General features: G+C 43.0%; 1 protein-coding gene across 1 annotated transcript; it reads right to left on the bottom strand.

The window, feature by feature from the left end:
- Nucleotides 1–1,803: 1,803 nt before the first annotated feature.
- LOC134750414 (protein wings apart-like) lies at nucleotides 1,804–25,011 on the bottom strand. The gene is made up of 14 exons (XM_063685589.1): nucleotides 24,401–25,011; nucleotides 22,179–24,028; nucleotides 21,782–21,970; nucleotides 21,280–21,384; nucleotides 20,757–20,900; nucleotides 17,784–17,905; nucleotides 17,000–17,126; nucleotides 16,092–16,307; nucleotides 11,908–12,109; nucleotides 11,114–11,232; nucleotides 9,905–10,068; nucleotides 9,167–9,270; nucleotides 8,114–8,298; nucleotides 1,804–4,575 (listed from the first exon to the last, which is right to left on the bottom strand). The coding sequence occupies exons 1-14, from the start codon at nucleotides 24,558–24,560 to the stop codon at nucleotides 4,330–4,332; spliced, it is 3,933 nt and encodes a 1,310-aa protein (XP_063541659.1). The 5' UTR covers nucleotides 24,561–25,011; the 3' UTR covers nucleotides 1,804–4,329.
- Nucleotides 25,012–25,275: the final 264 nt, after the last annotated feature.

Below are 25,275 nucleotides of genomic sequence, written 5' to 3'. Positions count from 1 at the left end.
ATAATAAACGTCATAGTTTAACCCCTGGAGCGCCCCAGTTTCACAGAAGCCTGACCAGGAATATATGATCATTGTCAAGAGGGCGCTATTATTCTCATTTATATGGCAACAGTTCAGTATAGTCTGAACAATATGGATTGGCAACTCGTTTGACTTACATCTAATTTATTCACCGTAATCAAAATCAGAACCCATTTATTTGGTGTCTACACTTTTTTTATAGTCGGTACTTTTTTTTTGCCGTATATAATTCATGTATTTTCTTACGTATCACACATAGGTCAAAATCGTCTAATTGCATCTTCTTTTTTATTTTTGGTTTGCATAAAACCTCAAATCCGCGTAATCGATGCCTCCGATTTACCTAGAAATTTATATAAATTTACATATATTTAATTTAGTCGTAACATACCAGATGGCGTGACTACTATTAGCCACACCATCAGCTCAGCTCAGCTCTATAGCTAAAAAAATATTTCGTCTATCATGTTACTCCATTCAAGGGAAAGAGGCCTACATCCAAGATTGGATCACCAAAAGGCCACATGATGATGATGATGGTCATGTTACTAGGTTCTGCTACATTGTCAATTAACAAGATTGATCGTCTCCAAACCCCATAGTAAATATTTTTCAAACTCAAATTCATCTTGTATAACATAACACTACAATAACTAAGTCGTAATAACCAGACTATAATGACATTTTGATTTGTTTACCTGTCAGCTCTGATGTTAATTTGGAAATGTTTCGTAGTGAAATAATTTAATTTCCCGAACTGTTCTTTTCCAGCAGTTTATTATTTACATTATTAACAATGTTCCGCTCCGGACTATGTATAGTTTTGGGCATTTTTGTCATGTATTATTTAATATTCAACATAATATTGTCTTCGGTTACCGCGATAGTTACTCATGAAATAAAACTATGAAAACGGATTATATCGCGTATATTGAATTTATAATACAACGTCGGGATATATTATAAATTCAATATACGCGATATAATCCGTTTTCATAGTTTTATTTCATAATATTCAACACTTAAGCATTCAAGTAAACCGCCACAATGACACTGACAACAGTGACAACCTTTCATTAATAGTACATTATTGACTCGGCTGGAAGGCTACTTGCTGGCTTCGGATTCAATTAAACGGACTCCCAAGGTCGTCCGTTTAAAACGAATCCTCAGCCAGCAAGTAGCTACTTCCGAGCCTCGACAATAATGTACTATTGCCATTAATGGTGACATTTCCACACTTTGTCATTGCAAATGCCATTCCGAATCAGCTTGGTTGGACTCTACCATGATCAATTTTGGTGGATGCACCTCTATATCAAAATGTTTAGATAATTATCAATACTTTAGATATTTTTTAAATCGTTAATAATTAATAAATTATGGTTAGTTATTTATTTATATTTGTTGTGTACGGTAGTGTAGTAGTCTAGTTTTTAGTTTATTTTTGTCGCAGTGCATACGAAGATAAAAGGAGCAACAGTGCTGTAAGCTTAAGAATTACCTTTGTATTCTATTATCATAACAAAATTTATACTTAATTGTTTCTTAAATGATTATATAATGACGGTGTTAACTCAGTGATTTCAATTTGTAACTTGAAACAAGAAACTTAATCTAGTCACACGTCATTGTAATCATGTAAGTAAAGATGCAAAATAAAGTAATGGTAATAGAACTAATAAAAAGAGAAACATTTCAAGCTACAGCCGCTAACGATGATCCAGCAATGTATTTTATTGCAGATTTCATACTGCACAGGAGTATCAAAATAAAATCAGCTTATTTAAATTGTCCTTGTTTTAATAATTACACGTAATACTTTATAACATAATTACACATTACATATACAATAATAATTTCTCAAGATATCAAACTCTCGTGGTACTCTAAAACAACATACTATATTAAAAACCCAAGTGTGACAAAGGTGATATTTCATAACGAAATGCACGTTAAAAGCTACTCTTAGACAATACATACACGTGGTCAATAAATTACGTAAATATAATTTAGGCATCTGTACAACAAACAAGTCTCCAATTGTTAAATAAAACGTTACCAAGAGGAGTGATCCCGCCGCTGCGGGTTCCGCGTCACATAGTAAATGATTCGAACACCTTACACATGAAATAAAGCTGTCTGATTGCTGACGGTAATGTACGTAAGTCGCGTTCTCTTGGTGATTGTCTGTCTAAAAGTTGTTGGCTATCGTAAAACGCGGACTTTGTACGAGAATTCAAAACCATATTATGCAGTCTCAGGCAGACAACCACTGGCAATCAATAACCGGCGGCCAATGACAATACGAGTGATTACAGCCAAAGTCAGTTTCAGATTTACGAAGCAATAGAGGTACGGCAGCGACGTAGGACTACACATAGACGTACGGCGAGCTGAATAATTGCATGGACACGTCATGAATGAACTCATTCATAAAGTGGGCATGCAATTTAGCAGCTGGGTGTACATTGTCGCCCTACTGTCGCATAAGGGGCGTAACCGGTCCCGGTCTGGCCACTGCCCGAGATAAGGCAGGCAGGAACTCGACAAATGTACATTGGCATCAGCCCAATCTCTAAATGTATACATAACAAAATTCACCCCATCTGTTATCAAATTTTGGAAAATCTCAATAAAAAATAAGGCCGATCACGTCTTTTACAAAGTAAAAAATTACAAATTGAATTAGATTCGTTACTTCAAATTCAAGATTTACGATTTATCGCATAAAATGCGCTTCCGTAGTATAAATAAAGATGAGAAAATTAAGTAATCGGTGCGCCCTAGCGATTCAATATTTGTGCCATTTTCAATCAAAAGGGTACTTATTGTCGGTTGTCAATAAGGCGCCATTTCCATACATCTTCAATTTGAAATCAACCTTATTGAAAAGCGACAATGTGGTACGTTTTGGTTGAAAATGTCACATTTTATAAAAATATTAATCTAAACATCAAATTTTGGAAAACTCAATTTCCGATCTAATGTACCATCAGTCAATCGTAAAAGAAGTCTTTAAAAAACACAAAAATGGAGAAAGATTAATATCATGCGTTCACCTTCTTAGCCTACCCGCTAGTCAATAAAGTCCAACATCATAGATCGTCCTACTCATAAATATCTCTAAGCAAATAATCGTTCTCTCATTCGGGGGCAATAACGACAAGTGTTTGTACATTGTTTGAACCTCGCCGCGCCGGACGCAGCCGCTCGTCGTGGCCGCCCGCACCCCGCACGCCGCATGCCGCACCCCGCACGCCGCACCCCGCACGCCGCACGTCGCATGTCGCATCCCGCACCGGACACTCCGCTCAGGCACGCTTCAGCACGACGCACGACTCGGCCCAGGCGGGGTGAGCTCTCTCATCAGTTCCGTTTCTAATAATCGCGCCTACGCTCACTGTCGGAATCAGTCGGAACTATTTACAATAAGGATTGTGCCACGGTAGAACAATTCATAAATTTGTAACTCTCTCGGAGTATTATACAAAAAGTGCGGACACGATATTCACAGAGAGGATTACGATATCAATATACACTTACTGTACTATTTTTGCACTTTTATATTGCCAGTTCGATGGCTTAAACTCGGAATATCTCAATTTAATTAAGACTCCATAACCCATACCGGATAGACGTAAACTAACTATACCATAATGGTCTGCGAATATTTACACGACGTTTCAGAGAAGGGAAAGATATCGATACAAAAATTTGAGGTATAATAGCCGTGTGCAATCCACCTATCGTTACATTACAAATGGCATATTCTAGTAGTAGTGATTTACAATATACAGGCGTTTACGTGTATATAATCTATATACACGAGACGATCGCACGAGCTAACATCGTCAATAAGTAGGAAACGTTCCAATCGGAACCGACGACCGGAACATCATATTTCGCAGGCGACACGGACGTCAGGGGAACAACGCGGTTTACATTTTAGCTATCCTACTATAATAAAATCTAATATGGTGGAAATTTAACTAGCCGAGTTCCTTAAAATTCGTCAAAGTGCTTTTAAATCCATTCGACGCGACCGATTCACACGTCGATTAAGTAACGATTAAAATATGGTGCGGAACCGTAGGAACATACTAATTCTATTTCCACCCTACAACCGTCATGTAAACTAATAAAACTCAACTTTTTCACAATGTTTTACACTACAGCCGTACGCCGCACGTATCAACGTTCCGGAGCACGGATTTAACATCGTTCACAGGGACCGACAGAACAGAAAAGGGTCGACCCTCGCGACGTCACTGGAAGTTGAACAGCTTGTCAAGTATGTTGGCACGTTCACGAGGACATGCGTTGATGGCAGTAGTTGAGGCCGCTGAGCGACATGTCCTGCGGCACGTCGGAGGGCGAGGAGCCGTAGTAGTGCGCGTGCGCGTGCGCGGGATAGCCGGGTGCGGGGGCGGGGGCGGCTCCCACCGCCGGGTACGCACCCCCTCCCCCTCCCTCCTCCTCCGCGTCGCTCCGCTCCATGAACTTGATGATCAGGTGCGTCGCCTTCACGTGCGCCACTATCATCGCCTCGCCCTGGAAACGTATATAAAGTTTTGATATTTTGATCGACGCCTCCCGGTTCCAGAAAGCGAATGTTACGAGTAGGTACACAATGAAATGAAAACAATTAAGATATAGAGAATTAAGATTTGATATTGGATCAGCTAATTCTGCACACACATTTCCGTAACAGTATCGAAGTGCTACCATAACGTCATTTCCTATACAAATATGACGTTTTAGTGGCACTTCCACACTCTGTCACTTCAAAGTCTGTTCAGAGCTTAGACGGACTACGAAAACGAATGCACTTATAAATGCACGTATTTACTTTAAAAATAAGGGCGGTAGATTATTGAAAATAAAGAAGTGTATTTATTAATATTTTAAATCGGCTCGATTCCTGAGCGCTGCGTAGAAATACAGTAGGGCCTCGACAATCCGTACACAGGCTTATCCGAACGTCGCTGTAATCCGAACTGCCGAGTGCAGAGTGACCCCCTTTCTTTGAGGGACAAAGTCTTTGCGTGATCAATAAATAGAACCGGCAGACTAAATTAGATGAGTTCTTACAATTATTTATCATTCTTGTAATAAATATAAAGATGCGACAGGTTATCGTACGATTTATTCTTAAGCAATCTATTACAGAGAGCACTAGTCGACTAGTCCTTTGTAACGGTTAAAAGAAAAATTCTTGTAATTCATTTTGTAATTCTGGACAGTCATTAAAAAAAAATTTTTTTTTTAGAATATACTTTGTTTTAGAAAACAAACAGTCACATACAAATATGTTTGAACTTGTAGATACAACAACAATACAATTACAATTAGACCTGTAGTTTTATAAAATATAACAAGTAGAAACAGGCACTGTCCATAAATAGGAAAATATACAAAAGTAACAATTGGATACACAACTAATAAAGTACCTAACCTAAGTCTCAATCATGCTTACAAACATAAAGCCTGACCAGGAATATATGATCATTGTCAAGAGGTCGCTATTATTGTCATTTATATGGCAACAGTTCAGTATAGTCTGAACAATGTAGATTGGCAACTCGTTTGACTTACATACTTTTATTTTTTCCGTATAGAATTCATGTATTTTCTTACGTATCACACATAGGTCAAAATCGTCTAATTGCATCTTTTTTTAAACTATTGGTTTGCTTTTCTTAATCGATGCCTCCGATTTACCTAGAAATTAGTCGTAACATACCTAATGGTGTGACTATTATTAGCCAATAGCCACACCATCAGCTCAGCTCAGCTCTACAGCAGATTTTTTTTAAATTTCGTCTATCATGTTACTTCATTCAAGGAAAGAGGCCTACATCCAGGATTGGATCACCAAAAGGCCACCATGATGATGATGATGGTGGTCATGTTACTAGGTAGGTATATATTCCGTAACCTTACATAGTTTCTGCTACATTGTCAATTAACAAGATTGATCGTCTCCAAAGCATAGTAAATATTTTTCAAACTCACTCATTTTTGTTACTGTGTTTCCTCGCTTGTATAACATAACACTACAATAACTAAGTCGTAATAACCAGACTATAATGACATTTTGATTTGTTTACCTGTCAGCTCTGATGTTAATTTGGAAATGTTTCATAGCGAAATAGTTTAATTTCCCGAACTGTTCTTTTCCAATAGTTTATTATTTACATTATTAACAATGTTCCGCTCCTGACTATGCCACAATGACACTGACAACTGTGACAACCTATCATTAAAATTATTGCCAGTGTAAGAAATTAGTTCCAATGAAAATCCGCAACATGGCGCATGATTATATATTTCTGGTCAGGCTTTACGTAAGACTATAAAACAACGATAGGATTACACTGCTATGGGAAAATTAGGCTCCGCAGACCTATATTTACCGAATCACATTGAGAAGATATCTAGATTTATAATATTTTTTATGATAATCATGACAGGCTCGTCTAAAGAAAGTGCTTTTGGCGAAATTAGAACTGCAAAAACTGATATGGAATGTTTGGGGGTGGCGAGAGGGAATACGACGAGGCAATTTTAAAACAATTTTTTCAAGAAGAGTGGAAGAATCAGTGAAGACATTTAAGAGTTTATATTTTAAAAACATTTGATCTATAGTAAATACGCTCCGTTTATCTAATGGACCAAGACCACGACGCGTCGTGACGCGACGGTGTGTGCTATTCTCTGACATCAGACCGTGGGGGAAATTGAGCGACTTTAATAACTTTTTTGAATTTTTTCTATTGTTTTTATGTGAAAAGGATATTGAGGGATCCAGATGAGTAAAATAGTTTTAAGGTGCTTGGATCTTTAAAATGGTTGAGATAGACTAAGTATCAGACCCAATTTCTTCGTGGTGATATGACCTTTCCTGAAAAATTATAATTGCAAAAAAGGGGATTTCGCTTACGAGAGAAAGTAATACAGGATAAATTATAGCATTTATCAGGGTTCAGAAGCAATTGGTTATAACCGCAATATAGTCGTTCTTTGTTTTTATGATTTTGATTTTTTTTGTATCATCTGCATAAACTAGATGTTTTGAACTAGAAAATGAGGAACCCATGTCGTTAAAATACATGATAAATTAAAGTGGTCCTAAATGAGAGCCTTCAGGAACCCCAGAATCAATTGTTAGGTATCTGGAAGTATAGCCTCTCAGTGATACTGCCTGGCATCGGTTTTGGATATAGGATTCAATCCACCTGTAGAGATCACCGTGTATACCGATAATTTGTGTAATAACAAAAACATAGTGTGGTTAATTTTATCAAAAGCTTTTGAGAAATTGGTATACACGGCGTCAACCTGATGACCGTTATCAAAAGGGTTCAAAATAAACTCTGTGAAAGTAATGAGATTGGTGACGACACTACGGCCACGAAGAAAACCGTGTTGGTCAGGGGAAATTATACAAATGATACAACTTGTCAATTCGGAGGTCACTATTTTTTCAAATATTTTGCCAAAAATGCATAATTTAGATATGGGTCTATACTGTGTCACATCATTTTTATCTTCGCTTTTATGTAATGGTGTTATTAAAGTAGTTTTCCAAACAGACGGGAAACAACCCAAAAACTTATGTATCTAACATACTCCGAACGCTCTGTGAGTCAGAACAGGGTTTTTTTTAAGTACGGATTATCGAGGCCCTACCTCGACTTACCTAGCTTTGCTCTGCATTTCCTATGGCACGCATAACGGGGGGGAGTGCTCGGCAGAATTGGTCGGGTTAATCCTTGCCGTTTCTTTCCGCCATCGCTATAAGCGACAACGTTTCCATCTTCAGCACCTAGATGGTCGGCAGTTCTAACTGTGCGTTTCACCAGAAACTACCCGCCTCGCACACCTAAACTGTGGAATAAACTGTCGCCCACGGTATTTCCGAACCGATACGACTCTTAAACCTCCAAGAAAAGAGCGTACTTCCATTTTAAAAGCCGGCAACGCATCTGTAACTGGTGTCGCACTTGTCGCAGGCACGGTAATCGCTTCCAATCAGACGATTCGTCCGCTCGTTCGCCTATCATAAAAAAGTAGGGGCGGTACTCACACTGGCGGTCAGCGACAGGAAGTTGTAGTACTTCTTGAGCGTGGGCAACAGAGCCTCGTAGCTGGGCACGCGCTGGCGCACGGCGGCGGCGTGCGCGGCGCTCAGCACGGCCGTGTGGCCCAGCAGCAGCGCCGTGTACGCGCCCACCATCGTGTGCTCCATGTGCGTGCCCGCGCGCGCCAGCACTGCACCGAGGAGGTCACGTCAGTGGGTCACAGTTCACATAGGGTAGTGAGCGCTTAATGCACCCCGAAACTGTGTAGTGCTTGCACGCGGCAGAAGAAAAGGCGGGGGCCGAGAGCTACTTGTGCGATCGATATGCTCGAGGATTTTGTAATAAGGCACCGATGACTCGCAAACATCTGCATTAGTACAATCGGCCCGCGCCTTTACCTGTTGCGGTCACGTAGATAACGACTCCTAAAAACTGATTTGATTGACATTTCTCAAAAATAATCATTAATAATATTAGCCTCGTAGAAACATTCATTAAAACTTAAAATAACTACACTACGTTTACAATCCATACTAATGTTATAAATGCGAAAGTCTGTCTGTCTGTCTGTCTTTCTGTCTGTGTGTTCCCTCTTCACGCTTAAACCGCTGAACCGATTTAGATGAAATTTGGCATAGAGATAGGTTGAGTCCCTGAGAAGGACATAGGATAGTTTTTATCCCGAAAATCATCCCTGAAGAAAGTAAAAAGCGGGGTGGAATTGAGATAATTAACGAAGTGCCTGCTGATTTATGTTCATCAGATGCTCAAACTTAGATTGCTATGAGATATTTTCCAGGCGCTATTCTTACTCTAGCTGCGGTTACTAAGTCCACGTAGACGAAGTCGCGGGCAAAAGCTAGTTATTTACTAATGGCGTTATTCATAAGGGATAAAACATAGTTTAACTAATTCAATAAGGGGTAAGGGGGTAAATCATCAGTAGCCATAAAGGATTGTTACCACATAAACATTAATTTCAATTAAACAGTGTCCAGGCCGCAATCGCATACTATTTATGAGGAGAATGTGTAGTCAAATATTCGTCTAATACTTACATTTCGCTACAGTTTCGTCGATGTCATCTTGTTGTTTTTTCTTGTCAGTCTCACCATCATCCTTTTCGCCATCGAGCAAAGCATCTGTGTTTTCTTCAGCTCTCCTAAAATAAAATATTTGAGTTATACCTTAAGCAATGGCTGGTTATACAACATTAATTTCTTATTGTCATGCCCTTAAACCATCCCTACTAATATTTTAAATGCAAAAGTAACTCTGTCTGTCTGTCTGTTACCTCTTCACGCTTAAACCAATGAACGGATTTAGACGAAATTTAGTATGGAGAAAGCTTTAAGCCCGATGAATAGTTTTTATCAATTTACACTGTAAACTCTCCTTATTCCAGCTTATTCATAGAGCTAAGATCTAGGAGGGATATATAACTAACATCCACCGCCTTGGCTTAGTGCACCATCTATTCTAGTCAAAGTGAGAATGGGTCACCAAATGGCGGACCGCGGTTCGGGATCCGGACCGCCAACCCCTTTTGTGCTGTACGTTACATTTGCTTATTTCATAAACTCAAATAGAAACGGACCGCGATGGTAACTTTATTTTCAAAAACCGGACTTAATAGCCTAACCTAAAGAAACTAATTGGTGATCCCTGCTACGTCATCAAATGCAAAGATGGTGCGCCGTATGACAATGTGATCGTTCTGGTGAGTACTTGCATTATCAACCTATCAGATACAAAAAAGTAGCAATAGAGTGCACGGAGCATTATGATATGATTACCTGGCAAGGTCGACCCGCTTGTAGAAGAGGTCCACGATCAGGTCCAGCGCGGAGACGGTGCGCGAGATGATGTCCTCGTCGCTGTCGACGCGGATGCGCACGTTGAGTAACCGGCTCGCGTTCTCCTCGTTGTTCTGGACCAGGTTTATGAGCAGCAGCAACACCTGGTGAACATATAATACAATAATTTAGCCTATATACGTCCCACTACTGGGCACACGGGCCTCCTCTCATGCACGAGAGGGATCGGGCTAACTCACGTTAGAACTTAAGAGGAAAGGGGACAGCCGTTTCTCCATACAAACATAGTCCACATTTTCCTCTCTGAATATTGACATTATGGATTTTTACATTTACATAATTGGATGTATATTAACCATAGCTAAGTCAAACGTCCCCCACGATTTTTCGATTTTATGATTATGGTAAAAATTAATAGCTAAAAACAGATTTCATACAATTTTTAAATGCCACTAACATTAATAATTAAAAATTCGAAAAATTGAAATTTAACTCTTATAATAATTTAAAATTCGAAAAGATCAAACGTAAGGGCATAGCTGTAGTTGCTATACAACAAATTGTGTCAAAATATTTTCAATAATATTAATATCCAGAGAAAATAGAGGACTACGTTTGTATGAAAAGGCGATTTCGCGCGGGTCCTCCACTTTCGTCTTAAAAGCGCAAACTTAGTTTTTGTCAGGTACCAATACCATTTTACAAGGCATCGTATAAAGCATTTATTTTTAATTATATGGTCAATAGAGTAGTCTCAAAGATATTCAGATCAGTCACTCTTCACATTTTGTGAAACTTCAAAACAATTTGGTAATGTAAAGTTAATAAGAAAGATGAACAATATCAGAACATGACCATTCCATCTCTCTTACGAGTAATAGCGTTATTCATAAACGTTTGTCATTTTGACATTTCCGATTCAACAAAATTCAACAGAGCTTTGTAAGTGGTTGCTAAGGGGGAAAGTAATTGCTAATTTAAAAATTGTGGAAAGTGCAATCTTGTTTTTCTGTCAATTTGATTACCCGATTGCTGAAACACAATTAGATTTTCCTGTAGGAAACTACACACGCGGAAGATTGCAGTACGTACAATAGTGAACGATCGAGCTGAAATGTTTACTGGCACGCTTTGAACATAAAAGCGTCCTGAACGTCATTTGTTTGGTATGCAATCGTTGATACTCACACAAACACTGAACTCGAAGTTTTTGCTATCTGGTATGAAGTTCTCTTGGTTGTTAAGGACGATGAGGCACATCTCCATCACGCCTGGCTGCTCGCCTATAACGCGCGCGCCCGGAGACACTAAACACCAAAAAATAATTACATTCACTTTATTGAAGTCTATGTTTTATTGTAAGGTTGGATTCAAAGATAGCGCGCATTTGCACCACAGAGAGCTGAACATACATAGAAGTTTAACAAATAGCTCTTGAACTCAAGCGAAGCTCAAGGCTCAAGCGAAAGTCTATATTAAACGCGACATCCTGTATAAGCACTATTACTACTATTAGGCCAATTTTTTGCCGTCGTTGTCCGTGAAACAAAAATTTGGAAAGTGAAGCTCAGCATACTTGAAATAATACTGCACCGCCTGCCTGAATTATTAGATAGGCACCTCGCCCGCGCAGCGCCTGGACAGCCGGTCGTCTCGCTCTAACAGTACTGACCGTTGCTGGGAGAGAAGGAGTGCGACAGGTTGACGAGCACTTTGACGGCGGGCAGCGCGGCGTCGAGCAGCGCGAGCTGCAGGCGGCCGGCCGCAGCGCGCACTTCGCCCGCGCAGCGCCTGGACAGCCGGTCGTCTCGCTCTAACAGTACTGACCGTTGCTGGGAGAGAAGGAGTGCGACAGGTTGACGAGCACTTTGACGGCGGGCAGCGCGGCGTCGAGCAGCGCGAGCTGCAGGCGGCCGGCCGCAGCGCGCACTTCGCCCGCGCAGCGCCTGGACAGCCGGTCGTCTCGCTCTAACAGTACTGACCGTTGCTGGGAGAGAAGGAGTGCGACAGGTTGACGAGCACTTTGACGGCGGGCAGCGCGGCGTCGAGCAGCGCGAGCTGCAGGCGGCCGGCCGCAGCGCGCACTTCGCCCGCGCAGCGCCGGAACAACGCGCAGAACGTACGCGCCGCGCCGAGCGACTCGCCCACCAAGTACAGCTGGTTGTCCTCGTTCTGCTGCGTCACCTAAGGAACATAAACCAATATAAGCTCGGTATCCGCGGAAAAACCCGAATGATCGGTGCTTTGTGGCTTCGTGAACATAGAGCGTCTCTCGTGAACGGCTGGCTCCTTCCGAGTCCTATCAGAGCGCGCCGGATCGTTTGGCGGATACGCAGCATGTAGACGAAGTTGTGCTTACAAGATATTTCTTGTGCCCGCTCCATGCGCACATTCTTCGCACTTTTATTTATTTGCATAGCCTAATCAAAGAGATGATTTTTGAAACATCATTCGATTATTTGGTTTTTAACTTTTTTCCTGTGCTTAAATTCTAGAACTAACGGTTCTAGAATTTTAGTCAAAACCATGTTACTATGTAGATACAATGCATAAGCAATACAAACTAATTTATTTTTCGTGTGCAACTTGACAGAATCAACCAAATAGTTTGGCTAATGAGATCGAATCCGTTACTGTCACTACTAGAGTCGTTACTAGAGTGCCATAGGTAGGGTTTCTGCTCGGGATTTCTCGAACTCGAGACAACTCGAGGATTTTGGCTTCATTTGAGACGAGAAAAAAAAGACCGAAACTCGAGAATTCTCGAATAAAGAAAATGTGAATAAAATTTCACGGTTTCCCCATAGTAAATGTATGGAAAAAAATTCTTTAATTTGTGGCTTTTTAGTACATTAAGTTGATCCCTAGGATAGGAATGGAATCGATTGGCACAAAAAAATTGCATGTGAAAAATAAAAGTTTTCATTTTCATACAAATTATATGGAAAGTTTTCCTCGATTTGTGGCTTTTCTAGCCGAATTTCTTTTTTGGTCCCATGCAAGCTTCTTGATCCTGGATAGGAATGGGATCGATTGGCATAAAAAAAAAGTTTGTCTAAAATTACCTTTTTCTCGCACCCTGTATGTTTTTTCCAAAATCTGTAAATGCCAATCTTCATTAATTTGAAATCGAGGGAAGGTCTTTTAAGACCGTTTTCGCGTAGCAGCACGGGATCTGGTAGCTGCCCTCACTGACCCAATACGATAATCCACCCTGTATACTCACGTTCTCCAGCACGCGCAGACAGCGGTCGGCCTTCCTCAGCACGTCCACATCGGCCGGGCTCCAGCTGGCCACGGGCGCCTCGATCCGCGCCGCGCAATCCTGGATGGTGCCGCGATGTGGTCCTTCCCCCGGCACGTGTATACTCACATTCTCCAGCACGCGCAGACAGCGGTCGGCCTTCCTCAGCACGTCCACATCGGCCGGGCTCCAGCTGGCCACGGGCGCCTCGATCCGCGCCGCGCAATCCTGGATGGTGCCGCGATGTGGTCCTTCCCCCGGCACGTGTATACTCACATTCTCCAGCACGCGCAGACAGCGGTCGGCCTTCCTCAGCACGTCCACATCGGCCGGGCTCCAGCTGGCCACGGGCGCCTCGAGCCGCGCCGCGCAGTCCTGGATGGTGCCGCGATGTGGTCCTTCCCCCGGCACGTGTATACTCACATTCTCCAGCACGCGCAGACAGCGGTCAGCCTTCCTCAGCACGTCCACATCGGCCGGTCTCCAGCTGGCCACGGGCGCCTCGAGCCGCGCCGCGCAGTCCTGGATGGTGCCGCGATGTGGTCCTTCCCCCGGCACGTGTATACTCACATTCTCCAGCACGCGCAGACAGCGGTCAGCCTTCCTCAGCACGTCCACATCGGCCGGGCTCCAGCTGGCCACGGGCGCCTCGAGCCGCGCCGCGCAGTCCTGGATGGTGCCACGATGTGGTCCTTCCCCCGGCACGTGTATACTCACATTCTCCAGCACGCGCAGACAGCGGTCAGCCTTCCTCAGCACGTCCACATCGGCCGGGCTCCAGCTGGCCACGGGCGCCTCGAGCCGCGCCGCGCAGTCCTGGATGGTGCCGCGATGTGGTCCTTCCCCTGGCACGTGTATACTCACATTCTCCAGCACGCGCAGACAGCGGTCGGCCTTCCTCAGCACGTCCACATCGGCCGGGCTCCAGCTGGCCACGGGCGCCTCGAGCCGCGCCGCGCAATCCTGAATGGTGCCGCGATGTGGTCCTTCCCCCGGCACGTGTATACTCACATTCTCCAGCACGCGCAGACAGCGGTCAGCCTTCCTCAGCACGTCCACATCGGCCGGTCTCCAGCTGGCCACGGGCGCCTCGAGCCGCGCCGCGCAATCCTGAATGGTGCCGCGATGTGGTCCTTCCCCCGGCACGTGTATACTCACATTCTCCAGCACGCGCAGACAGCGGTCGGCCTTCCTCAGCACGTCCACATCGGCCGGGCTCCAGCTGGCCACGGGCGCCTCGAGCCGCGCCGCGCAGTCCTGGATGGTGCCGCGATGTGGTCCTTCCCCCGGCACGTGTATACTCACATTCTCCAGCACGCGCAGACAGCGGTCAGCCTTCCTCAGCACGTCCACATCGGCCGGGCTCCAGCTGGCCACGGGCGCCTCGAGCCGCGCCGCGCAGTTCTGGATGGTGCCACGATGTGGTCCTTCCCCCGGCACGTGTATACTCACATTCTCCAGCACGCGCAGACAGCGGTCAGCCTTCCTCAGCACCTCCACATCGGCCGGGCTCCAGCTGGCCACGGGCGCCTCGAGCCGCGCCGCGCAGTTCTGGATGGTGCCACGATGTGGTCCTTCCCCCGGCACGTGTATACTCACATTCTCCAGCACGCGCAGACAGCGGTCAGCCTTCCTCAGCACCTCCACATCGGCCGGGCTCCAGCTGGCCACGGGCGCCTCGAGCCGCGCCGCGCAGTCCTGGATGGTGCCGCGATGTGGTCCTTCCCCCGGCACGTGTATACTCACATTCTCCAGCACGCGCAGACAGCGGTCGGCCTTCCTCAGCACGTCCACATCGGCCGGGCTCCAGCTGGCCACGGGCGCCTCGAGCCGCGCCGCGCAATCCTGAATGGTGCCGCGATGTGGTCCTTCCCCCGGCACGTGTATACTCACATTCTCCAGCACGCGCAGACAGCGGTCAGCCTTCCTCAGCACGTCCACATCGGCCGGTCTCCAGCTGGCCACGGGCGCCTCGAGCCGCGCCGCGCAATCCTGAATGGTGCTGCGATGTGGTCCTTCCCCCGGCACGTGTATACTCACATTCTCCAGCACGCGCAGACAGCGGTCGGCCTTCCTCAGCACGTCCACATCGGCCGGGCTCCAGCTGGCCACGGGCGCCTCGAGCCGCGCCGCGCAGTCCTGGATGGTGCCGCGATGTGGTCCTTCCCCCGGCACGTGTATACTCACATTCTCCAGCACGCGCAGACAGCGGTCGGCCTTCCTCAGCACGTCCACATCGGCCGGGCTCCAGCTGGCCACGGGCGCCTCGAGCCGCGCCGCGCAATCCTGAATGGTGCCGCGATGTGGTCCTTCCCCCGGCACGTGTATACTCACATTCTCCAGCACGCGCAGACAGCGGTCGGCCTTCCTCAGCACGTCCACATCGGCCGGGCTCCAGCTGGCCACGGGCGCCTCGAGCCGCGCCGCGCAGTCCTGGATGGTGCCGCGATGTGGTCCTTCCCCCGGCACGTGTATACTCACATTCTCCAGCACGCGCAGACAGCGGTCGGCCTTCCTCAGCACGTCCACATCGGCCGGGCTCCAGCTGGCCACGGGCGCCTCGAGCCGCGCCGCGCAGTCCTGGATGGTGCCGCGATGTGGTCCTTCCCCCGGCACGTGTATACTCACATTCTCCAGCACGCGCAGACAGCGGTCGGCCTTCCTCAGCACGTCCACATCGGCCGGGCTCCAGCTGGCCACGGGCGCCTCGAGCCGCGCCGCGCAGTCCTGGATGGTGCCGCGATGTGGTCCTTCCCCCGGCACGTGTATACTCACATTCTCCAGCACGCGCAGACAGCGGTCGGCCTTCCTCAGCACGTCCACATCGGCCGGGCTCCAGCTGGCCACGGGCGCCTCGAGCCGCGCCGCGCAGTCCTGGATGGTGCCGCGATGTGGTCCTTCCCCCGGCACGTGTATACTCACATTCTCCAGCACGCGCAGACAGCGGTCGGCCTTCCTCAGCACGTCCACATCGGCCGGGCTCCAGCTGGCCACGGGCGCCTCGAGCCGCGCCGCGCAGTCCTGGATGGTGCGCACGATGTGGTCCACGCCGCCGAGCACGCGGAGCTCCTCCTTGAACCACTCGCCGGCGCGCTTCGAAGTTAGTGATAGTAGCGTCTCCATGGCTAAGTGACCCACCTGCAAGGATAACAACATCTTAGATGCTGCTCGCAATACACCGCCTATATAATAATTAATCAAGTAACAACAATGTTGGCCTGATTAGACAGCAACAAATATAACAAAGGTTTTTGGCAAAAATTACATTTTTTGTACAAGCTTTTATCGCTGACTGTACTTTTTTTCCACACGCACGTCTGCCAGGGCTTCCAAGTGTCTGGATATTATCAATCAATCAATAAATAAGAACTATTGTATAATAAAAAATAATGAGTAGTGAATCCATTTTTCACCTTACGTCCATGTGACGGTAGCGAAACGGCCAAGCCACATAATTTGAATAAGGTGTAGAGTTTGTGAAGTTAGGGCTTGTAGAGTTTGTACCTAATGCTCTCTTGTAGATCTGATAACTTTTTAACAGTGCGAGCCTTATTAGCCATATTCCTTGTTCTGGTGTTTTTGACAGAGGGGAAACGACATGATGGCGTCTCCATTCCTTCTTGGTCGAGGCACGTGTTCACAGGCCAAGCTATTTAATGCGGCAATCCTCGCGAGGCGGCTCGGTCGGAGTTAGGAGGCTTTTATTACAAAAAGGGGTACAAAAAAAATTACTTTGTATACATATAATAAGATTTTTTCCTCCTATGAAAATGTAGTTGAGATTGATCCAATTATAGATCTGATGTTATTAGAATATTGTAAAGACTTACGGTAATGTTATCCAAATCTAAATGCTTGGCTTTCCCTTGGCTCTTGATTTCCGCGCATAACTCCCGAACCCGCTCCCGCGTCTTCGCCAGCTGGGCAGACGTCAGCCCGCAGTCATCTAGGGCATTTCTGGGGAAAAAATCTCAAGTAAGAACTCTCAATTAAAACATATGATTGGGAATGTTAGGAACCCTCGATACTTTAATTAAAGAACTCACTTTAAAATTATACAAAAAAAAACTGTTGGAACAGAGCAAACATTTGTTTCGTCAGGTTTAAACCGAAACAATGTCAAATCGAAGGTTGTCTGGAAGAGATCGCTCTTTAGCGATAAGGCCACCTGTTGTTTACCTCTGTCTTCATGTATTATTTGTGTTTCTATGTACATTTATTCTGAGATTGTGCAATAAAGACGATTTGTATTGTATTGTATAGCTATTTCTTACACCATTGATTTAAAATTCCTTGTTTTTTGTAGGTATAACTAGAAACAAATGGGTTGAAAAAGCCTACATCTTCTTTTTCCTTGTTTTCTCATAATAAGGTCATGCCCTTATCCAGCCAGGCTGCACGATTTTCCGCCACATCTTAGTAAAAATAGTTAAGAGTGCTTCGTAACTTATATATTTATTTTATGTATTGACTGTATACGGGTTTATATGTAAGTATGTATATTTATGATGTACAGAATTTTAAAAACTCCATTCTCAGAAGTCGTGTGCTCAGAGATAAATATTATCTTAGACAATATACGTAGCATTGTAAAACAGATATTATAAAGCTTACTTGTGCGAGACATCGGATTCGAGTAAATTTAACATGAGCTCCAAAGACTCCCGGTCCAGATCCATGTTGAGTCGGTCTTGGGACAGCACAAACATGACCGTCGCCGTACACAGGCCCAAGCTCTGAAAATTAAATGCAATTTGTAACAACACAATTACATTTTTCATCAAGCTTTAAATTTACAATGTTTGTGACTTATGTTTACAGTTCCCGAATTTTTCATTGTAATGTAATGGTACCATCAAGTTAATCAAGCTGGTTTAATGATGTAGACTTAAGACATCCATGTCCATTAGGTCTCCGTAAAAACAACGCAGACTTATTGAACGTCATTAGAATCGTCTCAAAGAGTAGTAGATTACCTAACCTACTTTCTAAGAAGATCATGGTATTAAAAAAAACCGGCAAAATGCGAGTCGGACTCGCGCACCGAGGGTTCCGTACTTTTTACAGACGGACAGCGGAGTCTTAGTAACAGGGTCCCGTTTTTACCCTTTGGGTACGGAACCCTAAAAAATTACCGTGATTTTTACCTAAACTGTTTTTTGTGAATCAAACAATTTATTAGATAGAACAAATACGGCGAAGTAAATGGCGCAATAATAAAATAGAAACGTCAAGGTTATTCATAAAGAAAGTACAACATGCACAGTCCAATCTGTCATGTTAATTGAGGCCCTATTTGATAGATGGCAGCACTCGCATCAGTCGCATCACATCGGATAACGGAATCGAACCCTATGTAGGTCACGTTACAGTTATAATCAAATTGACCTGAGAAACTTTTAAGCTACCGTTCCGTAACCATAATAACTGGAGATGTAATTTAGAGAGCATATTTATAGAGTTAACTAGTGCTTCATGTTAATTATAAGAATGTGTTCCAATGTTCCCATATTTTTAGGGTTCCGTACCCAAAGGGTAAAAACGGGACCCTAATACTAAGACTCCGCTGTCCGTCTGTCTGTCACCAGGCTGTATCTCATGAACCGTGATAGCTAGACAGTTGAAATTTTCACAGATGATGTATTTCTGTTGCCGCTATAACAACATACTAAAAAGTACGGAACTCTCGGTGCGTGAGTCCGACTCGCACTTGGCCGGTTTTTTTATCGATTCGTCGTAAAGCTTGAAAGATATTCGATGAAAACTTTGCCTTACTTATGTCGCTAGTTGCGAGTTGGATGACAAAAATCTTAGTTGTATGACCAATGTCGCAGCTGCATATCACTTTCCGCATGGCATCACTTGTCGCAAGTAGCTTTATCAGTCGCTTAACTTCAAACTCGGGTAAATCCATCTGTCAGATTTATGCGATTTTGGTATTAAGAAAAGGTAATTGGGTAGGTATTTGCTGAGAGGGTCGAATGGATTTACCTGAGATTGAAGTTAAGCGACACATATATGGGAAGGTGAACTTAAATAAAGTTAAGGTCAAAAGAGTGACGAACGCCCGGCAGTTCATGACGAGAAAATATAATAAAATATAGAGTTAGTTGTAGCTACTGTTTTTTTTTTGTATAGAAACCGTATGCGCTGGAGTCTGCCTCCTAGTCGATGCTCCTGAATCGAAAACTTAAACTTGACATTTGGAACTTCACGCCCATAAGCATGTGATGTCGCCTACAGTTCACTTTCCCTATAAAAAGTTCCATAGTCTTCTATATATTAGTCAGTCCGTCGATTATTATTGATGCAACCATACCAATAGTAGATTGTTAACCAAGGGTGGAAAGTGAACCATTAATGAATGTAATATAATGTACTAATGATAATATTTTAATCATTCATTGTCATGTATATTTTTAATAATGCAATGCAATTGATATTTAATTACGATAATAAACCTGTCATTCGCGTATCTCCCCGCTTGCACGTGCTGCACTAATTTGTTGTTTTGTTTTATTCGTGTTATTGAATAAAAATACCTATTCGTATGTGTTGTGTTTTGTAATGTGTACCTCTCGTCCATCTCTTACTCAGGCTCCGATTGTGGTTCCGGTTCTGTTTTCGGTTCCAATTAGATTTCTGGTTCCAATAAACTTAAAACATCTGGTTCCGCTTTCGGTTCCGATAAACCCAAATCCGTTTAAAGATAAAGATAAAAAATGTTTTTATTGCACAGAACGAATACAATAATTGTAGTTCATTTGTTCATAGTAAGTACATATCACAAGTTATTGAAAAGAGTTTGATCTGTTACATCCCTGCTTTCCACCCTAGGGTGGGAAATGCAATTTTCCACCCTATGAAAGGTGAACTTTCCGAATAGGAGAGATGAAATAGTAAAATGTTAACCAAGGGCGGAAAGCGAACCATATATTTTGTCCGAATATATATTTTGAACCATAGTTCCGAGGGTGGGTGGTTTCTTTTACCCGAGTTAAACACTCTACTTTTCATTTCGATTATGAGGAAAGTCAAACACAAGAAAATATTTTCACGGTTAAGAGAAGTAGGGAGTGGTCTGGAATTGGCGCCATTTACATTTTGATCGGAAAAATAATCTAAAACCATAGACAATCCAATCTTAAATTGGGATGTGTCTGAAACGGCCTTAAAAAAAGTGAAAGTAGTTTTTTTTTTTTTTTTCAAATAATGCAATGCATATGACATTTAAATTCAATAATACTTGCGTCTGAAAATGCGGAAGCTAATATGAGAGCTTTTAACTTAATAAAACGGCATATATGGCGGTTAACCGCTGCTCGAAGTACAGTCACCTGCAATAATATATTACTCTTTGAATAAGGCTGCAAAAATATGTGACAAGCTTTACAAAGAAGATAAAATAGATATTTTTGCAGCCTTTGTTGTGCAACATATTATTGCAGGTGACTGTACAAATAAAATAAAAACACTTTCCACCCTATTGCAATTTTCCACCTGGCTATCACTATCAGCCTATGAAAGGTGAACTTTCCGAATACTTAGGAGAGATGAAAAAATATAAGCCTAGATGTAAGTGCATACCTGGTCGTTGGTGGCGTCGTGCAGCGCGCTGAAGAACTTCTGCACGGTGCCGTGCGCGCGCAGGTGCATGCGGAACGCGGGCGCCGTGCACTTGCTGGCCAGCGTGATGGCGGACAGGCAGCGCGTCGATATCGGGTTGTTGTCCTGTTGTTTACAGTTGCATATTATATCTATAGGTATATTGACATGGAAAATCGACGCCCTGGATGCCCAAAAACTTGAGAAAGTTGAAAATGTCCCTGTCAATTTGATTTGACAATGTGATCATCAACTGATTTCTGATTCTGATGATGAAAACTGACGCCAAAATTTCAAACATAAAAAAAATGCTGGCAATTAAGTAATGGCTCATTTAGATGGTGCGAGAACTCGCGATTTTCGTTACGTTAAAGATTACTAAGGTGACCAAATTTGATTGATCTACCAAATGTCACAATGTAACGTCGAATGCGAGTTCTCGTACCATCTGCAGGAACCTTTAAGTTAAATTAAAAATAGACAGCAACATTTTGGCGTTACTCACCTGTAATGCATCTAGAAGGTAATCCACATCATCATTAAACTCTTGGTATTCTCCAATCTCTTGTATTTGATGTGCTTTTTTCACATTTCTCACTACTGTGTAATACTGTAAAGAAACAAAAGGATTAAATTAATAAACCTTCTTTACTCAAACTATACTTACACTAAATGGCACTATCATTCTGGGTAGTTCACCATATCCAAACAATGTTTGCCTGGCAACTCCATACTTTTCGTTTTGCTACCGACTAGGTTTACAAGGTGAATGTCCCAGTATCATTGTACCATGACCCTTACCTTTGCTTTGGCCAATGACAAGTCAATGTTACTTAAATAAAAATATACTAAATATATTTGTTTCACTATCTATCCATACGTATTCAGCAACTCACAAATAGGTATAGGTACTCATTTAATAAACAACTTTATTGCAAAGTTATCTCAAATGTTATTTTCCAATAGTGTAATAAATATTACATAAAGAAAATAATAAATACACATACCTCCTTAGCTTCTTTAGCACACCTAACACTAGTATAGGGCTTGACAGCTTCAATGGATGTTGGGTCATCCATGATGGGATCTGGTGCCCTATACCTTGTGACCTTTGTGAGTTCTTCGGGCACCTGACTGGCTGGGTTCCTTACTTCACTGTTCTCAGGCTGCTCAGGCCGGGGAGTTTCATTTCCTTTCTGCAAATTACAACAATATTTGTCAACTTATATCAATCAATAATAAACACTTGTTATCAATTATCAAAACAAACAGACTTTATACTATAGTAAAAATTGCTATTATGATAACAACCCATTGTTTTGTGATTAATTTGACCTTGTATTGCTGATAGTCTCAAGTTAAAGACAGATTTAAATCATGCTAACTATATGCATCATTACTTACATCATTGGCCCATTCATGTTTATATAAATGACGTCTTTTCCTTGCTGGTAGTGGAGATGGATTATCATTAACAAGTGATTTGCTCTTGAATATAGAACCCTTCTTTTTGGTTATAACTAATTTCACACTAGGTTTGTCTTCGACATGGTCATCATCAATGCCATGCGGTGATTTAAATACATCCTCCTGTTGATTCTTTTGAGAATCATCCTCTGAGAATTCAGTTGGACAACTATTATAATCAGAATCTGTAGCTTGAGTGGGAGGTTGCGAGTGACATCCTGCATCATTCATATTTGATTCAGGTGCGGTTTCAATTTGTTCATCTTCTAAAGGCTCATGCTGGTTATCTTCTTGTTCATGCATGAGCTCCTGAGACAGCTCAGCTCCATAATCAGGGCTGGAGTGCTTGTTTTGTAATGCTTTAGCTTTTTGCTTTTTGTGCTTGACTTCTGTTTTCCCCTCATCTACATTTGAACCTGACAATATATTAATCAAATTATTCTTCTCTATGTGAGATTCTGCTTTGCTTTCATTTTCTGCTGCAGCAGCCTCTAGCACAGCAGCCTCATGTTTCTTTCTCCCTCTTCTACTTTCTTTTTTAAGGTCACTGACTGTTTTAACGGTTTGCTTGCTTGAATGGCCAGAAGTCAATTTATCCAAATAATCATCATTCTCATTGTAGTTAATGACTTGTCTAGCTCGACGGGCCCTACCACCCTCTGGGGGCTTAGGTTCTGGTGGTGGCTCTGTTGGTAGCACATCTATCCTAGGAGATTTATGTGACAACCCAGTGGAATCAAGCTTTGCTAGTCGAGACTCGATATCATCTTCCCCACTTGGAGCTTTATTTCTGTCCTTGTCACTATCATGACCTGGGGAGGCAAGGGTCTTATAAAGATCATATGTGTCTGAACCAGGCAATGGCGATGTAGCTTTTTTGGCATCTTCATCTATACTGGCTTTGTGATGTTTCTTATGAGACTTGTGTTCTTTTTTATCCTTTTTCTTTTCTTTTTTGCTTTCTTGGCTGAGACCACTACATTTGATAGTGATTTTAAGACCCTCATGTTTTGGTGAATATATTGTTTCCATTGATGGGCTCTTTTTGTGATCTAAACCAAGATCTGAATGCATGTCCATAGATGAATGCCTGTCAGAACCAGGTGATGTGAAACCTTCATTAGAATCAGTACTGACTATCCTCGATGTACCCTTTGATATTCTTAGTACAATAGGAGGTGGTTTTCTTTCTTCATTACCATCTTTGCTTGTAGAGGGGCTCACCACTTCTTTACTAGTTGAGGGACTGGCCACTTCAACTTTAGGGGGCACAGGACTTGAGACCAACGGGCTTGTTTTAGGTGATGATACTCTCGGAGCTAATGATTCATATCGTGAAAATTCAGAAATGGGACTGTTGCTGCCATCTTCAGCATAGTTAATTACTTTATCACGATTGCGAACCAAGTACCGTGTACTCCTAGGTTGAGCGTTTTCAGGCTGTGGTTCTGCTTTCTTGGCAGCCTTTGTAGCCACAGAATTTTTTCTAGCTTTAGCCTTTTCAGAGTTCCGTCGAGGCAATTCTGGTGATGAAGAGTCCCTGTTGTACGCTCTACTTCTTTTGGTAGCTTTTTTTTCTTTGCTATTCGAAGGGTGCTCCGGGGATAATGGAGCTGCAGGTACTGGTGGTGCATATGTAATTTGAGGAACAGGCGGGAAAGGTTCTGCATTGCGAGATTTAAAAAATTTCTTAGGTTTAGGTGGGGGTTGATCTGTTTCCACCGCAGGCACTGTCAGCGGACTGTTCTGATCTTGGACTGGCTTTTTAAGAACATTACTGGTGTAGGCTGTAAATAAAAAGAATATATCATCAGATCTTATTATGATTAATAGCAATAATAGCCATTTCCAAGTCATGGTAAATTATTTTTATTATGTTTATACCGGAATTTGCCACTATGATAATAAGAACTTTAATTTAACCTTCATAGGAAGTAGAAATCAACAATCTCTAATTGGAACTATAAACTATGAGTGTGTGAAAGTTTAATTGATCAATTTAGGCTTAATTACATTTCCAAGTGGTAGTGAGTGCACCAAAAGGCAGCAACGACGCAGAATACATAAAGTGCTTATTGTATAGAGATAGAGTATAAGATTTTTATAGTCTTATAAATGATTAATTACAAGAAATTAAACGAACGTGTGGTAATCCTTACCGTAAGGAGCGCTTCTAATCGACGTAAAGCTTGTGATTCCCCACTTCCCGACCGTGCCCGCTGAGCGAGCGGCCGTCGGGCAGTTACTATTTTCTCTAAACAGGGCACTATCAAGCGGCACGGCCACACTGCCGCCTCGGCCTCTGCCCCAGCGCGACATACTGATAATTTCATTAATAACGATGACACCTGCACCGTTTCTCCCGAATCAATCACCTCTTCAAATGTCAAAACAGCAAGATACAAAACATGCCGTCCTTACTATACGTAATATAACTGACACTCAATACGAGACTAAAATCACTTTTAGCCTATTCTTTTACTTTCTCCGAATGATATGAAAACACAATCAGTAAAGATACACCCGCCATTTTTACAGCAGCTAAGTACTTTTCTCACAGAAGGACGCATCGACTGGATGATTTTTTAACTAGCGTGGCACGATTATGTAACTATCGTTAGAATTACCGATTTTCTTTGAACATATGAGGTAGACAAATTAATATCGACTAAAACAAATTTTGATTATGACAAATCCGACACAAACTACGATGTTGTCATCTCATAGCACAGACGGCGCCATATTGGAAAACAAGATGAAGTAATAATTCAACCAATGGGGCAATGGCGAAATGAATACAATACAAACTCAAACCTTTTTGTCTATGGCCCACTTACCATAAAGAAAATGATCCAGAAGTTTAAGGCTGGCTACAAACGTTCGGTTTCCTCTGATCAGGAATCCGAATTGGGAATACAGATTCGGAATTCCGTAAGCATAGCGCATACATTCGATTATTTGCGTGAGGATTTTAACATTTAGTGCAAACATACGGAATTTTCGTTCGGCTTCCGTCCGGAATTACAGGTGCAAG

The sequence above is a fragment of the Cydia strobilella genome, chromosome 2 (assembly GCF_947568885.1).
Source record: "Cydia strobilella chromosome 2, ilCydStro3.1, whole genome shotgun sequence".
NCBI classification, from domain to species: Eukaryota; Metazoa; Arthropoda; class Insecta; order Lepidoptera; family Tortricidae; genus Cydia; species Cydia strobilella.
Note: the sequence above shows the minus strand (reverse complement) of the source record. Positions and strands in the feature narration are given on the sequence as shown.

Bases quoted from the DNA above. Each gene is read 5' to 3' on its own strand.
- LOC134750414 (XM_063685589.1), bottom strand. From the start codon at position 24,560: ATGTCGCGCTGGGGCAGAGGCCGAGGCGGCAGTGTGGCCGTGCCGCTT. The intron at 9,271-9,904 runs GTAATCATATCA...ATTTTATTTTAG, and splicing joins AAGCGGGTCGACCTTGCCAG to GAGAGCTGAAGAAAACACAG. The intron at 8,299-9,166 runs GTAAGTATTAGA...TCCTCGGTGCAG, and splicing joins CGACGAAACTGTAGCGAAAT to TGCTGGCGCGCGCGGGCACG.